Source organism: Ursus arctos, unplaced genomic scaffold, assembly GCF_023065955.2.
Source record: "Ursus arctos isolate Adak ecotype North America unplaced genomic scaffold, UrsArc2.0 scaffold_18, whole genome shotgun sequence".
Taxonomy (NCBI): domain Eukaryota; kingdom Metazoa; phylum Chordata; class Mammalia; order Carnivora; family Ursidae; genus Ursus; species Ursus arctos.
In genome coordinates, this window is record NW_026622852.1 from 30,868,563 (window position 1) to 30,889,338 (window position 20,776).

The 20,776-nt window shown below is 44.4% G+C and overlaps 1 protein-coding gene and 1 long non-coding RNA gene across 5 annotated transcripts in view; one reads left to right on the forward strand and one right to left on the reverse strand.

The window, feature by feature from the left end:
* Positions 1-20,776, forward strand: part of MSANTD3 (Myb/SANT DNA binding domain containing 3) — a 25,977-nt gene continuing 5,201 nt past the window's right edge. For 2 of the 4 annotated variants that reach the window (XR_008959941.1, XM_026506129.4), the window contains exons 1-2: positions 1-86; positions 12,259-12,709. Coding sequence is in view for 3 of the 4 variants with exons in the window: in XM_026506129.4 (XP_026361914.1) it covers positions 12,292-12,709 (418 nt within the window). In the remaining variant the exon portion in view is untranslated. Of the gene's footprint in view, positions 87-148; positions 248-12,007; positions 12,166-12,258; positions 12,710-20,776 lie in introns of those variants that run through there. The other 2 variants (XM_044386782.3, XM_044386781.3) reach the window with 2 other exon arrangements.
* LOC125283233 (uncharacterized) overlaps positions 19,697-20,776 on the reverse strand; it is a 22,068-nt gene continuing 20,988 nt past the window's right edge. Inside the window, exon 4 of the long non-coding RNA XR_007190922.2 lies at positions 19,697-20,762. This is a non-coding gene — a long non-coding RNA (uncharacterized LOC125283233). The remainder of the gene's footprint in view (positions 20,763-20,776) is intronic.

Consider the following 20,776-nt stretch of genomic DNA (forward strand, 5'->3'; position numbering starts at 1 on the left):
CGCCTGCGAGAGGAGCCCAGGCCGCCCGCGCTCGCGCCTCGCCGGCCCCTCCCCCGGTCGCCGCGGCCGCCGCGCCGCCGCTGCAGGTAGGAGGCTCCCCCGCCGGGCGGCCCTCAGCGGGGCGGGGTGGGGGCGCTGGCCGGGCGTGCGGGGGCCGCGGGCCGGCATGGCGGGCTTCCGGGCCGAGCCGCCGCGACCCCTGCCCCGCAGGCCGGACGGCCGCCTCTGCGCGCCGCGATGGGACACGGTGAGTGGGGCCGCCCTCGGCGTACAAAGCCCCAGGGCGCGGACCTCGGGGAGAGTCGGCGGCGCACCGGGAGCTGGGGGGGACTCTGCCTCCCCTCCCCCGGGGGTCGGGGGAGCCGCTAAGGAGGCTTCCAGGCGACCGCAGTGCTGGGTCTTCCCATCCCAGGTTCCCTGCTGTTTGCCAGGCACTGTGCTCGGCGCTTTTCCATACTTGTCTCCTTTAAGACCCCCAGTGCCCCGTTCGGGGGTGTAATGGGAGGGGTCCCTCAGTCAGAGGCCGAGGGCCGAGCATCATCACATCGGTGCCCGCCTGACCTTGGGAAAGCTTCTTTACTCCGAGCGTGGGCTGCTGCTACTGTAAATGGGGGTACGGTGGAGGGGGTGTTGCGGGGGAGTGCATGCTGTAATACTACCCTCGGTACTATTGTGAGAGATAATGTACATAAATGATCATAGCTAAATTTTGAGCACTTTCTCTGTACCAGGCCCCAGGTACTAAACAGTTGCATGAGTTATCTAAATCATCACACCGGTGCTATGAGGTAGCTACTGTAAATTGCCCAAATAATCTTTATTTAGGAGTAGGAAACAGTGAAGGATTTATTTAGCCTCCCTCTTCCGATCCAGGAGATTGGTTGGTTGTTAGATGTGGTAACATTTAAGATTACAAATGTTTCTGCAGTACAGGAGAGGGATTCTAGGATGGAGGGATCTATTTGTCACACATTTAAAACGAGGTAGAAAAATATCAGGGCCAGGGGTGTGGATTTCAGCCTGTCAGATGGGAGGTTGTGTTACCAAGGAAATTGTTGAATATGAATTCAAAGCCATAGTTCCTGAGTTATGACTGAGGACTGTTACGGGAGTTTGGGATGACAGAGAGAAAGGGGGAGGACTGAGTAGGGGGAGAGAGGGAAGAATTCTGAAGCTCTGGAAGATGTTGAGGAAGAGACCGGGGTTTGCCACCCTAGAAGCATTCTGGACCAGCAGTCCATCCTGCCTTTAGAGACCAGGCATCCTGCCTGGGGGAGGGGGAGGGGATGCTGGGTTGAGATCGCAGGTTGTGTTTTCTTACTCCAAGGCCACCCGAAAAATATTCAGATGGGTTGAGAGCCGGACTCTTCCCAAAATGTCATTGTCCCTTCTTGTGATTCCTGAAATTCCTTTCATGTGTTTGAGGAGGTTGGGGTACTCACGAACCCTAAAGGTTGATAAGACACTTGAGATACAAAGGCCTACCTGATGTAATGAAGGAGTGCGTTTTGCACAGTTCACTTGGTTAGAGGAGCCGTGGGCGTGAGGAGATTATTTTGGGGTTCAGTTTGGAACCGGGAGAATGGAAGGCTTTGGACCCTGAGGAAGGCAGAGAAAGGCAGGAAGGCCTAGGGACTGTACCCCCCCCCCCCCCAAAGGAACTGGAAAGGGGAGCTGAGGCCCTCACAACACCATCTCCAGAATATCTATGTAGCCTGCTTGGTTCTCACCTACCAAGAAGGCACCCTTTCCTTTCCCCATTTGCAGCCATTTCTTACTTGTTGTGGAAGGTAAGTCTGGGCTGGATTCAGGCTGACTTTTCTCCTGAGTAAGTAGGAGAGGCTTCTGGAGAAGGGTTCTTTTAAAATCAGGCCTTGACGGAGGGGGTATTTGGGTGCCTAGTGATGGTGAAGGTAGGGAGCAGTGTGCATAGTGGAAAACGCAGTTGCTTTGGAGAGACAGTTTGGGGTTCAAATCCTGGCTCTGCCATTTATCAGCCGTGTAATTTCTTATGAGGATAAAACAATGTTTTTTTCAAATGTCTGGTAGGGAGCGCAACCAACACTAGTACCTTGTTCCCTGTCCATGGTGACATTCATTCAACACATGTCTGCTGAGCACCAGTTGTCTGCTGAGTCATATGCTTCCTGCTGGGGATACAGAGATGAGTCAGACATTATGTATTCCCTTATGAATTTCCCAGTCCAGTGAGGGAGATGGACACAAAGAGCACATTACCAGAAATATGGGAAGCGCTACAATATAGTCATATACAACTGGCAGTGAGCTCGCAGAGGAGTAACTAATTCATTCTGGATAGAAAACTCAGGGCCAAATTACCTCTAACAAGAGGAGTATGAGACTTTGTGATAGAGATTTTGAATGCTACACCACCTCCTAACTTCTGCCTTCTTTTTACCTTTGCCTTGTCTTTGCCCTGATATCTTTCTCTTAAAAAAAAAAAAAGTCTAGTTGCAATGTGTGCATACTTTATAAGCTACCCCAAACTCATTTTAGAAGGCAGCTATTGTAAATAAACATAATAGCCATCACAAAATGTCACAAGAGTTGGACTTTGAGGGATGAAAATGAGCCCTTGGTGCGGTGCATATGACTCTTGATCTCAGGGTTGTGGGTTCAAGCCCCATGTTGGGTATAGTGATTACTTAAAAATAAAGTTATTTAAAAAAAAATAAAAGAAAATGAGCTCTTGGTGGACCTTGGAGTAAAGGATTCCAGCCAGAGGAAGCCCTTTGTACAAGTCATGAGAACACAGCAGGTTCAAGGGCATGAAGGTGAGTTTGGTCTGCTGGGTTGAAAAATATATGGGAAGGGTGGGTTGGCATGGGGTGGCGGGGGCACAGATCTGGAAAGGCCTCGAATGCCATGTGCGGAGTTTGGACTTGATCACTGAGGAATGCAGGTGATGTAAGAGGTTTACACGCAGGACTGGGGCATGATCACTGTGTTTTAGGAAGGGCCTTCTGGTAGTTGTGTGGAAGAGGGGCTGGAAGTTGGGAGATCACTTTGGGAGACAACAGTCTGACCTCAGAATTATAAGGCAATAAGGATGAGAGAGGAGGTGGTAAATACTGAGGTAAAACGTATAGCAGGTCTTAGTGAGTGGTTACCTGTGATGGAAAAGCATGCTGAGTTCTTTGCTTTGGGCCACGTTCAGGTGGCTGAAATCATCAGAAATCAGAAGGTTTGAGAGTAGGGGAATAGTCTGTTTGCTTTTGGCCATGAAGAATTGGAGATTTTGGGGCACCTGGGTGGCTCAGTTAGTTAAGCAGCCAACTCTTATTTTTGGCTCAGGTCATGATCTCAGGGTTGCGGGATGGGCTCTGCGCTCAGCGGGGAATCTGCTTGAGATTCTCCCCCTCCCCCCCCCCCAAATGAATAAATCTTAAAAAAAAAAAAGAAGAAGAAAAGAATTGGCGATTTCTGAGATGCCCACATGGACAGCTAGACAGAGGTGGCTGGTGGATAAGTGGGGATGTGTGTGGTCTGAGGAGAGAGAATGGGGCTGGGGAGAGAGGATCTCCCTGACACCCTTACTTTTTTTGAATAAACACTGAAAATCTCTGTGCTAAAAATACAAATAAAACGGAGTTCCAAGCTTTAGGAATTCACCCTCAGACAGTGGCAGCACTCGAGAATATGGATAGATTGCAGTACAGAGTAATTCTGAGCGTGCAGAAGGGGTCAATACTTGGGACCCCTGGGCCAGAGATCGGAGGGAGCGCCCCTGGTTGTTTTGAAGCAGTGGGAGAGGAGGAGTGAGTGCTCACAGGCGAGGAGTGGGCTAGAGTGGGAACTTGCTGTATTGTGAAAGCGCTTTCTGTAGAGGACACTTTAAAAATGATGCCAAGGGAATTTCAGGGAGCTTGGGGTTGGGGTGGGGAGATGGTTTAGGATGGAGCCATGGGGGAGGGAGAGGAGGGGTGGGGACTTCTAAGAACCTTCATCTGGTCTGTAGAGGAACGTGTGAGGGTGGAAGAATGGGAGGTGGGAGCTCTTGCCTTAAACACAAGGCTGGTTCTGCTCACAGTCACACTCAGACACAGATGGTAAAAATACACTTCCAAGTTACAAGGCCGCCTGGGGTGAGTGGTGAAGGGGAAGAGGAGGCAGAGCATTAGAGGAAGCAAGTTCATCTCAAGGTTTAAGACTGCAAAGCCATCTGAAAGAAGGAGAGACGGTGGAGAGGGCACAGGTGAGTGGCCATCCTGGGTGGTCAGGTCTGAACTTTCGAGAACAGGTATATGGGAAGGTAAGCACAGTAATGTCTGATTACTCCTACCTCTGGATAAAATGAAATCATGAAGCTTTCATTGTCATAGTGCAGCTTTTAAAAATTTGGCATACAGGGGGCGCCTGGGTGGCTTAGTTGGTTAAGCCTTGGACTCTTGGTTTCAGCTCAGGACATGATCTCGAGTTGTGGGATCGAGCTCCACGTCGGGCTCTGCGCTCAAGGCAGTCTGCTTTAGATTCTCTCTCCCTGCTCACTCTCTCTCTCTCAAATAAACAAATAAAATCTTAGAAAAATTTTTGGCATGCAGTACAATAGCATTTACAAGAAGCAGCCAGGAGGTAATTTCTGTCATAAATCCTCTGTCAAAGGAGAAGTTTTAGATAGTAGAAAAACTAGATGTAATTAGTAGAAAATGCAAATGGCAAGCAGATTAGTTTCAACATATATTCCAAAATTATGTAGCAAGCGCCTTCTGTTCGCCAGGCACTCTTCAGTTTGCTGGGGCTACAGAAATGACGAGATCCGATCACCTGCTTTAGCCATTCCACCTGGAACTACTTAACCTCTAGGTTAAACCATCTGTGGGCCTTACGTGGTCTAACGTGCTGAGATTACTTTATTCTGTTGCAGTGTTCTCTCTCATTGGCCAGTAGCGCCACCAGCTTCATAAATAATCAGGAGACAACATCCATGTGTATTTGGTGGAGAACTGTGGAAGTTAGGTTGCAGGAAACCCATCATAGCCACAGAGCTACCATGGATGGCCAGCCCTGGATGGGACTTTAGAGAACACCCACTTTACCTTTATAATTTAGAGATGAGAAACCGACAGTCGGAGGAAAGGGGACTTACCTAATGTCACACATTTAATGTCAGAGTTGAGAGTAGTGCCCTTTGAATTCCTAGATGGGATAGTGGGGAAGGCTTGAGGGCACCTTGAAAAAGGGCCTCTTGACCATGAGAAGGTTCCAAAGAGGAGATGTTGAAAACAAATGAGGAAGCTTTGCTTTTGGGTTCTCCTCTGTTACTGGAAACCCAGGAAGCCCCACTTTGAAACTCTGTGTTCATATCCTATATATTCTTAAAGAACCGGCTCAAATGTCCGCTTGTTCATGAAGAATGAAGATTAAGCTCTTCCCTCCTCTGCCCAAGGTGCTTTGTCCTCTTTTGTGGTGTCTGTTTCAGCGTGCTTCTCTTTTAGTTAGCAGTTTTTGCAGCCCAACTTGTTTTCTAGGCTGTAGGGTTCAGCTTGTTTTTGTGTCTTCCACATAGTCTAGGACAGTACAGAGCCTTTGGCAGGTGTTCATGACACATTTGTGGAATTGTGTGTCTATGCATTAAGAGAGCCAGTAAGTGTCTGAGTGTATCTTGTATATAGACCACTATTCGGTTTTTGGAAGCAGTTTATTTTATTTTTTAAGGATTTTTATTTATTGGAGAGAGAGAGGTAGAGAGAGCACGAGCAGAGAAAGGCGAGGGAGGGGGACAAACAGACTCCACACTGAGCACAGAGCCTGACACGGGGCCAATCCCAGGACCCCGAGATCATGACCTGAGCGGAAATCAAGAGTCAGACAATTAACCGATTAACCGGCTAAGCCACCCAGGCGCCCCTGGAAGCGGTTTAATATGGGTGGGAGGGGTAGAAAGAACTAAAATTTATTGAAGCTTTCATTTGTGCTTCTTCTTTACTCCCATTACAGGGTAGTTGTGCAGATGGAATGAGGCAGAGTAAGGGGGTCGTAGCTTATTTTACAGATGAAGCACTGGAGATTAATTGACTTGGCCGAAGTCACACAGCTCAGCGAATGCTGAAGTCAGGAGGGGAGCCCAGGTTTCCTGCATTTCTTGGTTCATTTCACTTCATGAGCAGTAATTCATTAAGGTTTAAAAGATCCTGACACCTGTCCCCGGTCTCAGCACTGCCCATCTTGAGTCACAGTTCCTATTCTGAGTACTGACTTCAGAGAACTCCCCTTTCCACGAAAGGCAGTAAAAGTAAAATCTGGCCAAGTTGTTCTAGTCTGCTCAAACTTTAGGAGTTAGGTTGACCCTGGGTGGACTTCAAGTAGCATTAGATGGTGTATTAGGCCGCTTGGACTGCCATAATAAAATACCACAGACTAGGTGGCTTACACATCAGAAGTGCATTCCTCATAGTCCCGGAGGCTGGGAAGTCCAAGATCAAGGTGCCGGCAGGGTAAGTTTCATTCTGAATGAAGCTGCTTCTCTAGGCGTGTAGGCTGCTGCCCTCCGTTCTGTGTGCTCACGTGACCTCTTTGTGAGCCCTTGGGAAGAGAGGGGAGAGGGGGCAGGGAGGAAGGAGGGAGAGATGCAAGGACAGGGAATGTTCTCTGATCTCTCTTTGAATCAGGGCCCCACGTTCATCACCTTATTTAACCTTAATTACTTCCTTAAAGGCCCAATCTCTAAGTACAGTCATCCCGGGGATTAGGACTTCAACATACGAATTTTGGAGGTGTACGAACATTCAGTCCGTAACAGGTGGATTTTTGTTTTAGAGCGATATCAAGTGTACTTACTACAATCTTCTCGTGGTTTAGTCGGTGTTCGTGTTTGGGGAATTGTGCAGTTTCCTCTGTTCTTTTTTGGTATTGGATTCATGCTCTTATTTAGTCCTGTCTGTGAGTCTTTGCCTGGCCCAAGGGGAGTTTTCATTGCATTTGGATTTTGCTGGTTTTTTTGACCATTTTTACTTCAATGCAGCTTTTGATGTATAGACTGTTACCATGTATGGTACTCATTCTGTGCGCAATACGCAGTTTTGATGCCTATATGAAAATGTATTCGTTCATTAAATGTTTAATGAAGGCCCACGATTGTGAGGGTCACTGGGCTGCTAGCTGAGCTGCAGCCATGCATTAGGACCGGGAGCACTGTTGTCCAGCAGAACAGTGGATGGAAAAATGATCTGTATTGAGCAGAGTTGAGGGGCGGGGAAGGCCTGTCTTTCTCTAACCAAAGCTGATGCAGTACGAAAGGCTTGTTACGTCGTCAAGTGTAACCAGTTATGGACATTGCTGAGTAGTTTTAAGCTAGAATGTGCTTTCTAGCCTCGAAGTTTCTATTAACAAGCCTCGCCTGGAGATCTCTTACTTCGAGAAGTGTGTGTTTACTTAGGCTGTCAGGTGCTCTGGCAGAATGTCAGTGTTCCCCTGAGGCGTGGACCATTTTGAAGCTCCCTATCATCTCGACAGTTAATTTTCAAACATATGTTCTTCTCAGATCAACAGCAGAAATTATTTCAGAGCTCTGGTTACGTGAGAGTGGTTCACCTCAGGGCGGGCTGGCTGTGGGGCCTAGGTCTGAGACATGGAGGCTGAGGTGATGGGGAGGGGAGGAGAGCCAAGAACTACCAAAAGGAGATGGACAGAAGCAGAAACAGCTCCTCCTGAGTACCTCTACCCTAGGAACTTTCCCTGCTGACAGATTGCTAATTGACATGTAATATGAGCAGGGACACAAGTGGCCACCAGGTCTGAAAGAGAGCCAGCAGGGTGGAGAGCAGTGAGGGCATTGGATCTGGATTTGAATCCTGGTTCTGCCACTTAACGTTTTGTGTTGCCACAGCCAGCTTACTGAGCCTTACTTTTCGGATCAGGGAAATGGAATTGGTTAGTGGGAATGAACAGCTTACTTCATGAGGCTGCTGGGAGTCCATAGGGGACCTTTAGGGTACACTGTCTCACACCAGAGTCTCTTTACAGCCCTGCAGAATACAACCACATGGCCCAGCGAGGCCTGCTGTTCTACAAAATTAAGCGAAGTAAATTGGTAACTCTGGATTTACTTAGCTAGTGATTAAATAACAGTTTAGTTAATAGGCTATTAATGGTCCCCAGGTGTTGGTAATTCTGAGCATTTGCTTTTGAGAGCAGTTGTATAATTTCTTCCGGTACTTTAATAAAGTTTTTTTTTTTAACAGAAAATACTGTAGTGTAACAAAATGGGGTTTCAGGGGCGATTTTTTGGAGGATTAAATGACATAGTGGATATTAAGCACTTAGTATAGTGTCTCACCCACAGTAAGGACTCAATAAAGTTTATCTGCTATTGTTACGGCAGTTATTAGAGACTCAACTGGTCACACAGGTCAATATGCTCTCCAGGAAGTCACCACCACCTGGTGGCAGCCCGGGGTACTGCATACATTGTAAGGTAGAATCGTTTAATTGCTTGAAATTAGTTCCTTGTGATTTCAGCACCACCAAGTATCACAGGGACTTTGTTCAGTGTGTGACTTATTTGCCTGAGAGCAGGAATTCATATTTCATGAAACCGTGAAGTGACATTTTTCACCTCCACAGTTGGCATAGAATTTGAGAAAATGTTAACAGCACCAGTTAAAGAGTAGGGAAACAGAAATGCTCGTGTGCTATCACTAGGATGTGAATTGGTACACCATTTCTGGAGGACAGATGGTGATGTAACGGAAGTTTGAGTGTTTTCATCTTTTGTGGAAGCCATTCCTTTTCTAGGAATTTATCTTGAAGAAGTCAAGTTAGAAAACAAATCTATTTAGGGAGAAAAAGTATATAAATAAATACGTATAAATAAGATAGCATTACCTATAGTAGAAAAACATAGGGAACAATTCCTTTTTCATTTTTTAAAAAAAAGATTTTATTTATTTATTTTGACAGAGAGGCAGTGAGAGAGGGAACACAAGCAGGGGGAGTGGGAGAGGGAGAAGCAGGCTTCCCGCTGAGCAGGGATCCTGATGCGGGGCTCGATGCCAGAACTCTGGGATCATGACCGGAGCGGAAGGCAGATGCCCAATGACTGAGCCACCCAGGCGCCCCCCTTTTTCATTGTGAATCAGATTTCTCACTCTAGCAATGATTCTTAAAAAGAGAGTGAAAGGGAAGGTAGGCAGGCATATTGACCTTTCCTGGTGCAGAGGAGCTGGGATGGGGAGATCAGAATCTGCTCTAGTATCTGTGTAGTTTAAGAACATTCAGTTGAACATAGATATCTTGGTAGTGAGAGAGAATGCAGAAAAGCTATATTGTAGCAGGTGTATATTAATAAATTTCTGTTTAGGGAATGTTGATTTATAGGGAATAGGAATATTGATGAAAGCAAAAAATTTTGGACCTTTGGGGAGGAAGGGGCCTGGGTTGGGTTATCATAGGGACATTAGACCAACATGATTGAAATACAGGCCTGGGAATTTAGGGATGCAGAGATACATCCCCAAAGATAAATTTCTCCTTGTTTAGCCTTGTCCAAGACCTGAGGGTCAAAGTGCCTTGACTTGTATCTAAATCCCTTGGTCTCTGATACTGATATCCCCACAGTGAATGTGGGGCAGGGTACCTGGTATGTGGAGACACTGATTACATTAGTACTTTGTTCTAACCTTAACTCTGGGGATGAGGTGGTACACAGTGAGAGACCCTAATCGGGTTCTGTTGCCTTCATGGAAAGCCCATGCTCCTTGGCCTCAGTTGCAAGGCTCTCTGATATGGCCTGGTCCCCTCCAGCCTCAGGTCTAACAGATCTCAGCTCTTCACAACTATAGTAACCCCTCCCCAGGCATAGTATGTGAATAACTGGCTTGTAATAGTGTGATTTTAAATTAATATACCATTTATTTAAAAGTCACAGCCTTTTCCCCTAACTTTTCATTGTGGAACTTTTCAAACATACACAAAGATGGAGAGAAAAATTTAATGAATCTTTGTGTACCTGTCATCCTTGTTGATGTTCAAATGTTTCATTCCTTTCAAGTTGGTTCCTATTTCTTTTGATATGAGTTGATGAGTTTTAAATGGACTACATCATTAGAATCTTGATGCTTGCCTGTTATTCCAAAAAATCAGAGGCTTGGAAAATATAAGGACTGAGGTGTGTTGGCCCTTTCCACAAAGGGAAACATGCAACACTCACTTTATTGCTGTATTTAGTGTTGCTTAGCAACATTCTTGCCATAATGTATTTGAGAGATTAATTGCATAGGAAACTTACTGTGATTAAGAGATGTGGGAAACATGTGGAGTCACAAAGTGCACATAGTTTCAGGGGAGTAAGACATTTACTAAGCATCTTTTATGTGAAAGATGCTGGCTCAGTACTGGGGAGGATGGCAAGATGACCTGAGGAAGTCATGGTTGTTGAGTAGTTTAGAATCACCCAAGGTGAGAACCCAAGAGATAGTTGTGAAATGATACTAACAATACTAGACTATTTGAACTCCTAGCAGCAGATTGTAGAACACAGGTTTACCAGAGAGTGAGGATAGGGGTGGGGGAAATGGGAAGATAATAGACAAAGGGTACAAAGTTGCAGTTATGTAGGATGAACAAGTCTATGACTGTAGACAATAATACTGTGTTGAATACTGGAAATATGCTGAGAGAGTAGGTTCCAGGTGCTCTTAGCACACACGCAAAGATGGTAACTATGTTGGGGCGCCTGGCGGCTCATCGGGTAGAGCATGCGACTTTCGATCTTGGGGTTGTAAGTACAAGCCCTGTGTTAGATGTAGAGAAAACTTAAAAAATAAAATTTTTAAAAAGAAAAAAGGTAACTATGTGAGGAGATGATATGTTAATTAACTTGACTGTAGTAATCATTTCATTATGTATATGGCTGTCAAATTTATATTAAATATATATTTTTCTTTCTTTTTTCTAAAGATTTATTTATTTTAGAGAAAGGGTGGGCAGAGGGAGAGGGAGAGAGAATCCCAAGTGGACTCTCCACTGAGCAGGGAGCCTGATGCAGGCCTTGATCTCACAATCCTGAGATCACGACCCGAGCAGAAATCAAGAGTTGGGTGCTCGACCGACCACCCAGGTGCCCTTAAATATATGTTTTTAAATTAAACATATAAAAAGGTATGTAGACTTATTCTTAAAATATGATGGAGAAATATAGTATTTCAAAAAGTATAAATAACATACAATTGATAACTATTACTATATGTGAACAAAGGCTTTAAAGGAATATCCATAATAAAAATGAATATTTGGTGTGTTAAAAAAAAAAAAAAGAACACCAGACTATTAGGACAGTCTAGATTCTTTTTTTTTTTTTTAAAGATTTTATTTATTTATTTGACAGAGAGAAACAGCAAGAGAGGGAACACAAGCAGGTGGAGTGGGAGAGGGAGAAGCAGGCTTCCTGCAGAGCAGGGAGCCCGATGCGGGGCTTGATCCCAGGACCCTGGAATCATGACCTGAGCCAAAGGCAGACACTTAACGGCTGAGCCACCCAGGCATCCCAGGACAGTCTAGATTCTTGACTTCCCAAGGCACCATCTTTGTGATCTTGGGAAGTCCACTTACTGGCCCTTAGTTCCCTCAATTGAAAAGAGGGCTGTTAGCCCTTTCACCTCTGAAATTATATGAATTATTTGCATAGGCCTGCACACTTAAAAGTGGCCCTCAGACCTTAGGGAGCACAGACTCCAAGCCCTCATTTTAAAGATGAAGAAACTGAGGTTCCTCTGGGAGCATGGCCCTATCCAAGGTCACAGACATAGTGATGGAAATGTCAGGTCTTTTGGAGTGATTTCTTGATGATTCTGAAATCTCAGTGTTTATGTTATCCATCCAGGTTGGTTATACTGTGGCTTTTCTCGTCTTCAACTTGGACAAAACTTTGTTTTGTTTAGCTGAAAAGCTGCCTAACGTTAGGAATGTGGGGAATGATCAGTTCCCTGGCTTTGAGCAGAAACAAAGAACAAATTAAGAGTTCCACATAGATGTTCAACTTTTCTTTTTTTGCTCTTATATATAAGATATTCACAGAATGGCCAAGACCTGCAATAAAGGACCTCCTTGAAAATCTTGGAAGTAAAACCCCACTTCTAGTGACCTTCTGAACGTTTTTCCTGAGACTGTCAATTCAACATTAATGGGAGAGAAAGTCCTGCATTTCAGGCAAGGGCATCCAGTCAGGGATCAAGCTGACGTGACTTGTGGCCGTTTTCCTTGCTGGAGTTAGTAATTATTGTTTCGAACTTCCTTTTACAGGATAGCTAACAGCCAGGAGAAATAGAGTGGAAAATGCAAAACAACGAAATCATAAAACCTGCCAAATACTTCTCGGAATTGGAAAAGAGCATCCTGCTTGCTTTGGTAGAAAAGTACAAATATGTACTGGAATGCAAGAAAAGCGACGCGCGAACTATTGCGCTCAAGCAGCGCACCTGGCAGGCGCTTGCCCACGAATACAACTCCCAGCCGAGCGTGTCCCTGCGGGATTTCAAGCAGCTGAAGAAGTGCTGGGAGAACATCAAGGCTCGGACCAAAAAGATTATGGCCCATGAGAGGAGAGAGAAGGTGAAACGGAGCGTCAGCCCTCTTCTGAGCACCCACGTTCTGGGGAAGGAGAAGATCGCCACCATGCTGCCCGAGCAGCTGTACTTCCTGCAGAGCCCCCCGGAAGAGGAGCCCGAGTACCACCCCGACGGCCCGGCCCAAGGTACTGGTCCCCGGGGCCAGCGTGCGTGCGCGTTCCCACCGGGTACCCGCTGCACGCTCTCGTTTTACCACCTTTTCGTTCTGAGGGTGTGTATTAAAGAGAACCTCTCATGGCAAACTTGATCCTTCCCAATTCAAAATCTCCAGGTTATCCAGAACAATTCCTAGAAGTACAGAACAACGAAAGGACTTGGTATCCTTGCTCTAGGTCTTTCTCATCTTTCTCACAAAGAATAAGGAAAGATAAGGGGCTATATTCACACAGTTATGAGTGAAGTACCTCAGTTGCTTATCTCAACCGATGTCATCTCTATTAGAAGTTCTTTGAGAATTTATATTCATTCAGTCTTATTTTTTTTGAGAATTTATATTCACTCAGTCTTATTGTTTTTCCAGATTTTATTTATTTATTTTTAAAAAGATTTTATTTATTTATTTGACAGAGAGCCAGTGAGAGAGGGAACACAAGCAGGGGGAGTGGGAGAGGAAGAAGCAGGCTCCCAGTGGAGGAGCCTGATGTGGGGCTCGATCCCAGAATGCCAGGATCACGCCCTGAGCTAAAGGCAGACGCTTAATGACTGAGCCACCCAGGCGTCCCTTTTTTCAAGATTTTATTTATTTGTTTGACAGGAAGGGAGAGAGAGAAAGAGTGAGCACAAGTAGGGGGAGTGGCAGAAGGAGAGGGGCAGACTCCATGCTGAGCAGGGAGCACGACAGGGGACTTGATCCTGGGACTCTGAGATCATGACTCAAGCTGAAATCAAGAGTCGGATGCTTAACTGACTGAGCCACCCAGGTGCCCCATCACTCAAATTTCTTTTTTACAAACACTATTTTTCAGGACCTATTTTGCCAGGGTACCACATTAAGTCACTCAGAGATCGCACCAAAATAGTGAACTCTTTCAAACTTGAGAATTAAGTACTAAGACAAATATAGCAAACATCTGTTAGCATTCAGCCAGATTAAAAGCCAGCGTTCCGACCCATTATAATATTGTGATCCACAGTTTTGGTTTGTGGCACTCCAGAAAACTTGAGAAATTCTGGGAAAAAATTCATTTTAGTTTTAATACACTTTCATTGAAAAAAATATACAGAAGTTTTAGGGAAGGAGAAGACTGTCATGGAAACAAGGGTACTGCACGTCATATATTGTCATAGCTTGGAAAGGTTGGAAGGAGGGGGCTGTTGAAATGTCTCTAGGCAAGGGGAGGGTGAGAATGCATATAGATAAATTGCCAATAATTCTTGCCTCCTTGAAGATAGGAATGGCCAGTTTACATGATTCATTGCAGTTTGCAGAAGACACACCTTAAAGCAGAGGAATATTCCTAGGGCGGCCAGAGGGCTGCTCCAAGGACCCAGCAAGCACTTCCCTAGGAAAACTATGAACTTTGGCTTGCAGGGTGAGAAATTAGTGTCCCCAGACTAGATTGAGCTCTGTGGGAGTGGTTAATTATAAGTCACAAGAAACTGTCTAAAACCAAGAATGTTATCCATATAGAGTGGAAAAGATAATAATATTAACCAAGTGAACCAAATACATGTTTTCAATTAGCACATTTCCCCCCACTATAGGCAGATCATCCTGGGAAGTGACATTACAATCAAAAATTTGTTTGCTGATCATTGGACCAAGATTAAGTCCAGGGAGCCAGTTGGGTGACCGTAGGGTCATGAACCTCTCATACAGTTTTCCAGCGTAGAACTCTGTGTGAGTTTTGATTCTTGAGTTCCCAAGCCAGGGTACCTCCCAGTAGGCAGTGTTGATATGTCTCTCTCTTACCTCTCCTTGTTAACTTCTGTCATGGATGGGACCCTCTGCTAACTGACAGCATCCATCTCCTGGCCTCAGAGCCATTCATTCTCCACAGGCAGTGAAGGGAGTAGTGCTGAGGGAGGGTGGCAGGTGAATCAGCAGGGCTGTTTTTTGAATTGCTTAGTTCCCTGGGAAGTGTTGCCGAGGAAGATGCTGGGATAGACTACTTTCAGTTAACATTGCAAATCTTTGATCTGGATTATTGTGTATCGATTTCATAGGGTTATTCTAAGGGGACAGTCTTATTTCCCCATTTTCAAGTTCTAGAGCAGGATCCAGCAAGTTCATTCCAAAACTTTTTTTTTTCTTTTCAGAGGAAATGATGTAATTCATTTACTCATAAACACAATTTATAAATTTCCAGCAAGAAGGGAATAAATATGGATCCTCAGTGTCCTTCTGTAGTGACATTTCTAGAGACTCATATTGTAAAAGAGATTGATTTTAAATTGAGTGTTTGTATCCATATGACATGGGAGACTTCTCTTTTTGCTGGTGATGGTCAAAGTACAGCCTACGCTGACTATTCCTGTTTCTAGGTCACATCTGGAGGGCGGTGGAGAACCGTGGTGCTTTGTCAGTTGGGACGTGTGTCCAAAGTAATCTGTTAACATTAGTAGTTAAGGTACTGGAACTCTCTTTATACATTAAAACAGCCTTGAGGTTACCTCATTTTGTATTTCAACTTACTTTCGAGAAAGAGGACAAAAGCTGTAATTGTCAGTTATCCCTTCTGGGTCTTGGTGGGGAAAAAGCTGAAAACTTGCAATAGGATATGGCTTTCATTTTGTGGTGTGTATTTTGTTTGACACCTAGTGTCAAACATTGTGTGTGTGTGTGTTTTAATTTAGTATCTCTAATGCTGTGCTGTCCAATACAGTAGCCACAAGCCACAAGAGGTTAGTAAGCACTTGAAAATGTGGGTAGACTGAATTGAGATATGGTCTGAGTATACGTACTGTCTCATGAAGACTTAATACCAAGAAGAGAATGGAAACTGTCTTACTCATAATTTTTATTTTGATTACATGTTGAAATGATAATACTTTAAATATACTGGATAAAAAATATATTATTAGGGGCGCCTGGGTGGCACAGCGGTTGAACGTCTGCCTTCGGCTCAGGGCGTGATCCCGGCGTTATGGGATCGAGTCCCACATCAGGCTCCTCTGCTGTGAGCCTGCTTCTTCCTCTCCCACTCCCCCTGCTTGTGTTCCCTCTCTCGCTGGCTGTCTCTATCTCTGTCAAATAAATAAATAAAATCTTAAAAAAATATATATATATATTATTAAAATTAATTTCACCTACTTTTACTCTTTTAAAGTGGCTATGAGAAAATTTTAAATTCTACAAGTAGCCGGTATTATATTTCTATTGGACAGTGCTGTTTTAACACCTCACAGAGTGCCTGTTACAGAATTAGGTGATTAGAGATTTGTTGAAATTTGTCGAACAGGATGGAGCCTGGCAGTATTCCACTAGAGGCCTCCCTCCAACTATTTCTTGTGTGAGATGCTTTCAGCTGTGTCATCTTGATCACCATCCCCTGGATATTCTTAGGTTTGTCCATGACTTTCTTGAGATGTGCATCTGTATTTGAACACAGTAGTCTTAACATTTAACACTAAGGAATGCATTTGCATAAAAACCCAGCATTTTCCCCTTAAATATATTGAAATAATTTGTACCCTATAGATTTATAATATGTGATCATTTGGCTGCGATACGTGTCTCCCGTTATCTTGGGGGGACAGGTTTGCAGAACAAACTGAGGGAGCCAACAAAATGTGCTGGGGTGGAAAAGAGGGTAAGATGACCAAATGTCAGATACATTTAAGAAAACTAAAACTAAGCTTTCAAAAAAGAAAGAAAGAAAGAAAGAAAGAGAGAAAAGAAAGAAAGAGAAAGAAAGAAAACTAAGCTTTCAAGTAGTACTCAACTATCCTAAGAGAACTTATATTTAATTTCATATGCTATTATGTAATAGCTGTTATATCTCTGTTATAAGTGAATGCAAACATGGGTACACAAAGCTACAATTAAATAATGTAAATATTTATTAATAAATTCCATTATCAATCACTTTTTAATCCAATCCTCTTCTTTTGGGGTGGGAACTCCAGTACAGGGACTGAGTTATGTTTCCAGTCATGGCACATTACATCATTGGTCTGTGAAAAGCCCCTTTTTTGTGTTACTTATGTGTTTGTTCTGTTATTTATCACCATTAACCACGTTCATTCTTTTCTTCTGCCTCCTAATCATCCCAATGTGCTTGTATATTCTCTCACATGTTCTTGAGAGCAGCCATTGGTGTTTTGAGTGTATATATCTTAAATTTACATAGATTGAAAATTGTGCTATAGATACCATTCTTTTTTTTTTTTTTGCCTTCTTTTCATTTAGAATTAAAAAAAAAGATTTATTTATTCATTTGGGGGGGGTACGGAGAGAGGGAGGGAGAGAATCTCCAGCAGACTCCCCACTGAGTGTGGAGCCCGTCATGGGGCTTGACCCCACGACCCTGAGATCATGACCCCACGACCCTGAGATCATGACCTGAACTGAAATCAAGAGTTGGATGCTTAACCCAACTGAGCCACCCAGGTGCCCCTCATTTAGAATGTTTTTGAGATCTATTCCCATTGCAGCGTGTAAATCTAATTTGTTTTAGTTGATGCACGATACTCTGTAGTATGAACTCCCTGCATCTTGTTTATGCATTTTCCTAGTCAGTCCTCTTTCCTTTATTCTGTGGAGAAGAGCTGGGGTTTGGCCTGTACTCAGGTTCCTTTCCATCCGTTTACTGCCGTAGTAGGTAGGTATTTCCTGCAATACTAAACTCAAATTGCCCAACTGGAAGAATACCACCTTGAGTGTTCTCTGCTCCTGGGAAAGCCCTTAGACCTTCTATCCGTTTTGTACAAGATTGAGTTGTTTTTACTTTGGGTGGCTTTGTTTTACCTGGGAGAGAGATTACATGGTGTGTGTTTGCAGCAGGTTGCCATTCCCAGGATAGTCTTTTTCCAATTAAGAGAAGATTCTCCCCATCTGAACACTAGCTTCCATTCATTGGAGCTATTATTTGTTTGAAAGTTAATTAACTACTCCATCAGGCTCCTCTAGTTTTAAGCCCCAGCTTCTGCCAGAGTTTTCTTAAGAGGCCTGGATTTTTTTTTTCTTTAAAATTTATATGTTAGCACACATTTAAACTAAAAAAGGATAATTTGAGAGTAGAGTCATTTCTCTGCTCCCAGACAGGACCATACTTGTCTTCATGTTCACAGCTTTATAGAGACAAATTTGGAGATCAAAATTTGGAATAGGTGCCCATATTCTTAATAATAGAGCGTTTTGTAGTAGATAAAACTCGGAGGCAGCATTTTTAAGATGCATAAGCGATCGGCTGAGCAAGTGCAGTAGGCAGAGGCTGGGGGTGTAGTACTTGAGTTTGGAGTTTGGAGTCATGCAAGACCTGGATTAGAGTCCTGGATCTTTCAATTAGCCAAATGACTTTGGATATTGTGTTTGGTTCTCTATGATAGTACCTCCCCCTCCGAAGGTTGTTGTAAGGAATAAACGAGGTGACGCTGCAGAGCACTAACCTCTTGCCTGGGCAGCTACTCAGAAAATGGTGATTGCCTTCGTCGTCATCATCATCCAGCCCCTAGACCCTGGAATAGTTGCGATTAAAAATGAGCATTTAGAAATGGGGAAAGATGAACCGCATCATGAGAGCATGCACTTTAAAGACTTAGAGGAGCATACAAAACTATCCTCTGGAATGGAATCACGGAAAAAAGAGGCTAGAGGTACCAAAAAATGTCTTCTGTGTCCAGCCTTCAAAGAAAACACTTTGAGATCCAAGACTAGACGGGAAGCAGGTGAGGTAATCCTCTTTACAGTTGTTCACATCTGAGGGACCCTAGTCTCAGGGCAGAGTCTTTCCCATTCCCTTGTCCTGCGCCTGGGCTGTCCACTCAGAACACCGTCCTGTCTACACCGTTGTGCTGGGTTGGGAGGGATGTGACCCACTGAAGCCAGTTCATTCCCATACATTTCTGACATGGCCAGCAGTGTCCAAGCTCTGTAGTGGGTTCTCCACAGGATTAATAGGAGACAGGTTCTGTCTTCAAAGTATTCAGAGACCTGAAGGGGAGGTAGTTAAGCCACCAGTTTTAACAAGTGCTCTGGCAGAGGTAGGCTCAGGAGGCCGCAGGAGCGTGAAGAAAGGACATCTAATTAAGGCCATAGCCCTCGGAGTTGGCAAAGAGTCCTAGGGAGACATCTTCACTGTGTCTGGATGACACAGAAGTACTTTTAACCTTCTCTTTCAGAAGCGAGACTTCTACCTTTCCTTTAATCTTAATTAGGGACCAGTTATGGTTGTTACCTAACCCCTTGGAGTGAAATAATCTAAACAGTAGCCATTTTCCTTTTATTAACAGAGTATTATGAGTTAGGTTTCCCCCAGTAGCCGTTAACATTCCCGGCATCCCATCTTCTGGAATAATGGAGTGGACGTAATAATGTAATCAACTCTGTTAATAAATTGATATTATTTTTCTCCAAGGAGACAATTCTCATTATTGGAAACATAAAGCTTCCCAAGAAAACCTTGGAGTCACAGCTGGAAGACTCCATGGGTTAGTGGAGTTAGTGTCTTCCTTATTGAAACTCTTTAATTGATAAAATGTCGTCTCATGAAAAGACTAGTGCAAACGTGGCACCAGCAAAAATGACATCCTTTTGTATCCATAAGCTCTTCTCCCTTTGTGTTCAGAGCTTCGGCCAATAAATATTTACTAGGCATCCTCTGCGTACCAAGCAAAATAATTGGTGCCCAAAGATAAAAGAAATGAATAAGGCATAGTCCCAAAGTAATACTAGGATGCAGTAAGTGCCATAACAGTAGAGTACTCGTAGAGAAAGAAGAGTTCTGGGGTTTCATGGATCCTGAACAAAGTAGAGGTTGGGGGGAGGTTGAAAAGGAGAGTCTGGAGTAATAATGCAGGTTTGAGTGAGTGTGGGGTCTGGCATGGGAAGGGAAGAGAAATGAATAGTTAGTACATCTCAGGCAAGGAACAGAGACAGAATTGTGAAAAAGAGCTTGGCCTTCCTTTTTAAATTTTTTTAAAAGATTTTATTTATTTATTAGAGAGAGAGAGAGAGCACAAGTAGGGGGTGGGGGCAGGGGGAGAAGCAGATTCCCGCTGAGTGGGAAGCCCAATGCAGGACTCGATCCTAGGACCCCCCGGGATCATGACCTGAGCCAAAGGCAGATGCTTCACCCACTGAGCCACCCAAGCCCCCCCCCCTTTTTTTTTAAGGAGAGCTTGGCCTTTAAAGAATGTGAAGTTTGTGGTAGGATTGTAGGGCGCCCAGGGTATTTTGAAGGGTAAGGCAAGAAAGATGAAGGAAGGCCAGAACCAGATTATGAGTGTTACTTAGGGTGCAATGAAAACAGAGCCAAAGATGGGAACCCCAGGGGAATATCAAAGGTGTGAGGGGTGAGTACAGCAACAGTCTGAGTCCTGGAAGGAGGCCTGAGAAGGAGCAATCAGATAGGAGGTATTGAAAACTGAGCAGAGAGCCATGGTGCAGAAGCTAATAAAGAAATTTCAAGGACTGTCAAGTGCTAGGGAGAGGTTACATAAGAGGGGCCCTGAAAAGTGTGTTTGAGATCTGAATATTGACCCCCAGATGGCAGTGCTAAAGGTAACAGCCAGATGTCTGAGATTGCAGAGGAATGGTGTGCTAAGGGGTTACGCTGGGGAATGTAGACTCCCCTTTCAGCAACATCTGTAAGATGGCTATGCAGGGTTAAGACGTGTGACCAGGAAACAGCAGTGGCACCCCCGTGGAGACTGAACACAATACGTCTTCATGGCTGGATGAGAGACCGAGAGAGGGAGCTCAGACTGAGGGAGAACTTAATCTGAAAACCCACTGTTGGCCCTGTGCATGGTCTTCCGCTTACTCCGAGTTGTGCACCCTTCCGTTGAGAACTTAGATCAACATAAGAAGGTCTCCAGTTCTTGATCAGCATGGTCTCAGACCACTGTTCCCGGAGTTCAGTTCTGGAAATGACATGACAAAACCCCTTATCATGACTTCTGAAGGGAATGTTGGTTTTGATTTGTGGGTTTTTCAAAAGTCAGGCATGGCGAGGGTGCCCGTAGACATGCAGGCCAACGCAGACGTCGATTCGGCTCTATCTTGTGACGGGGGACCTGTCATTTGAAAT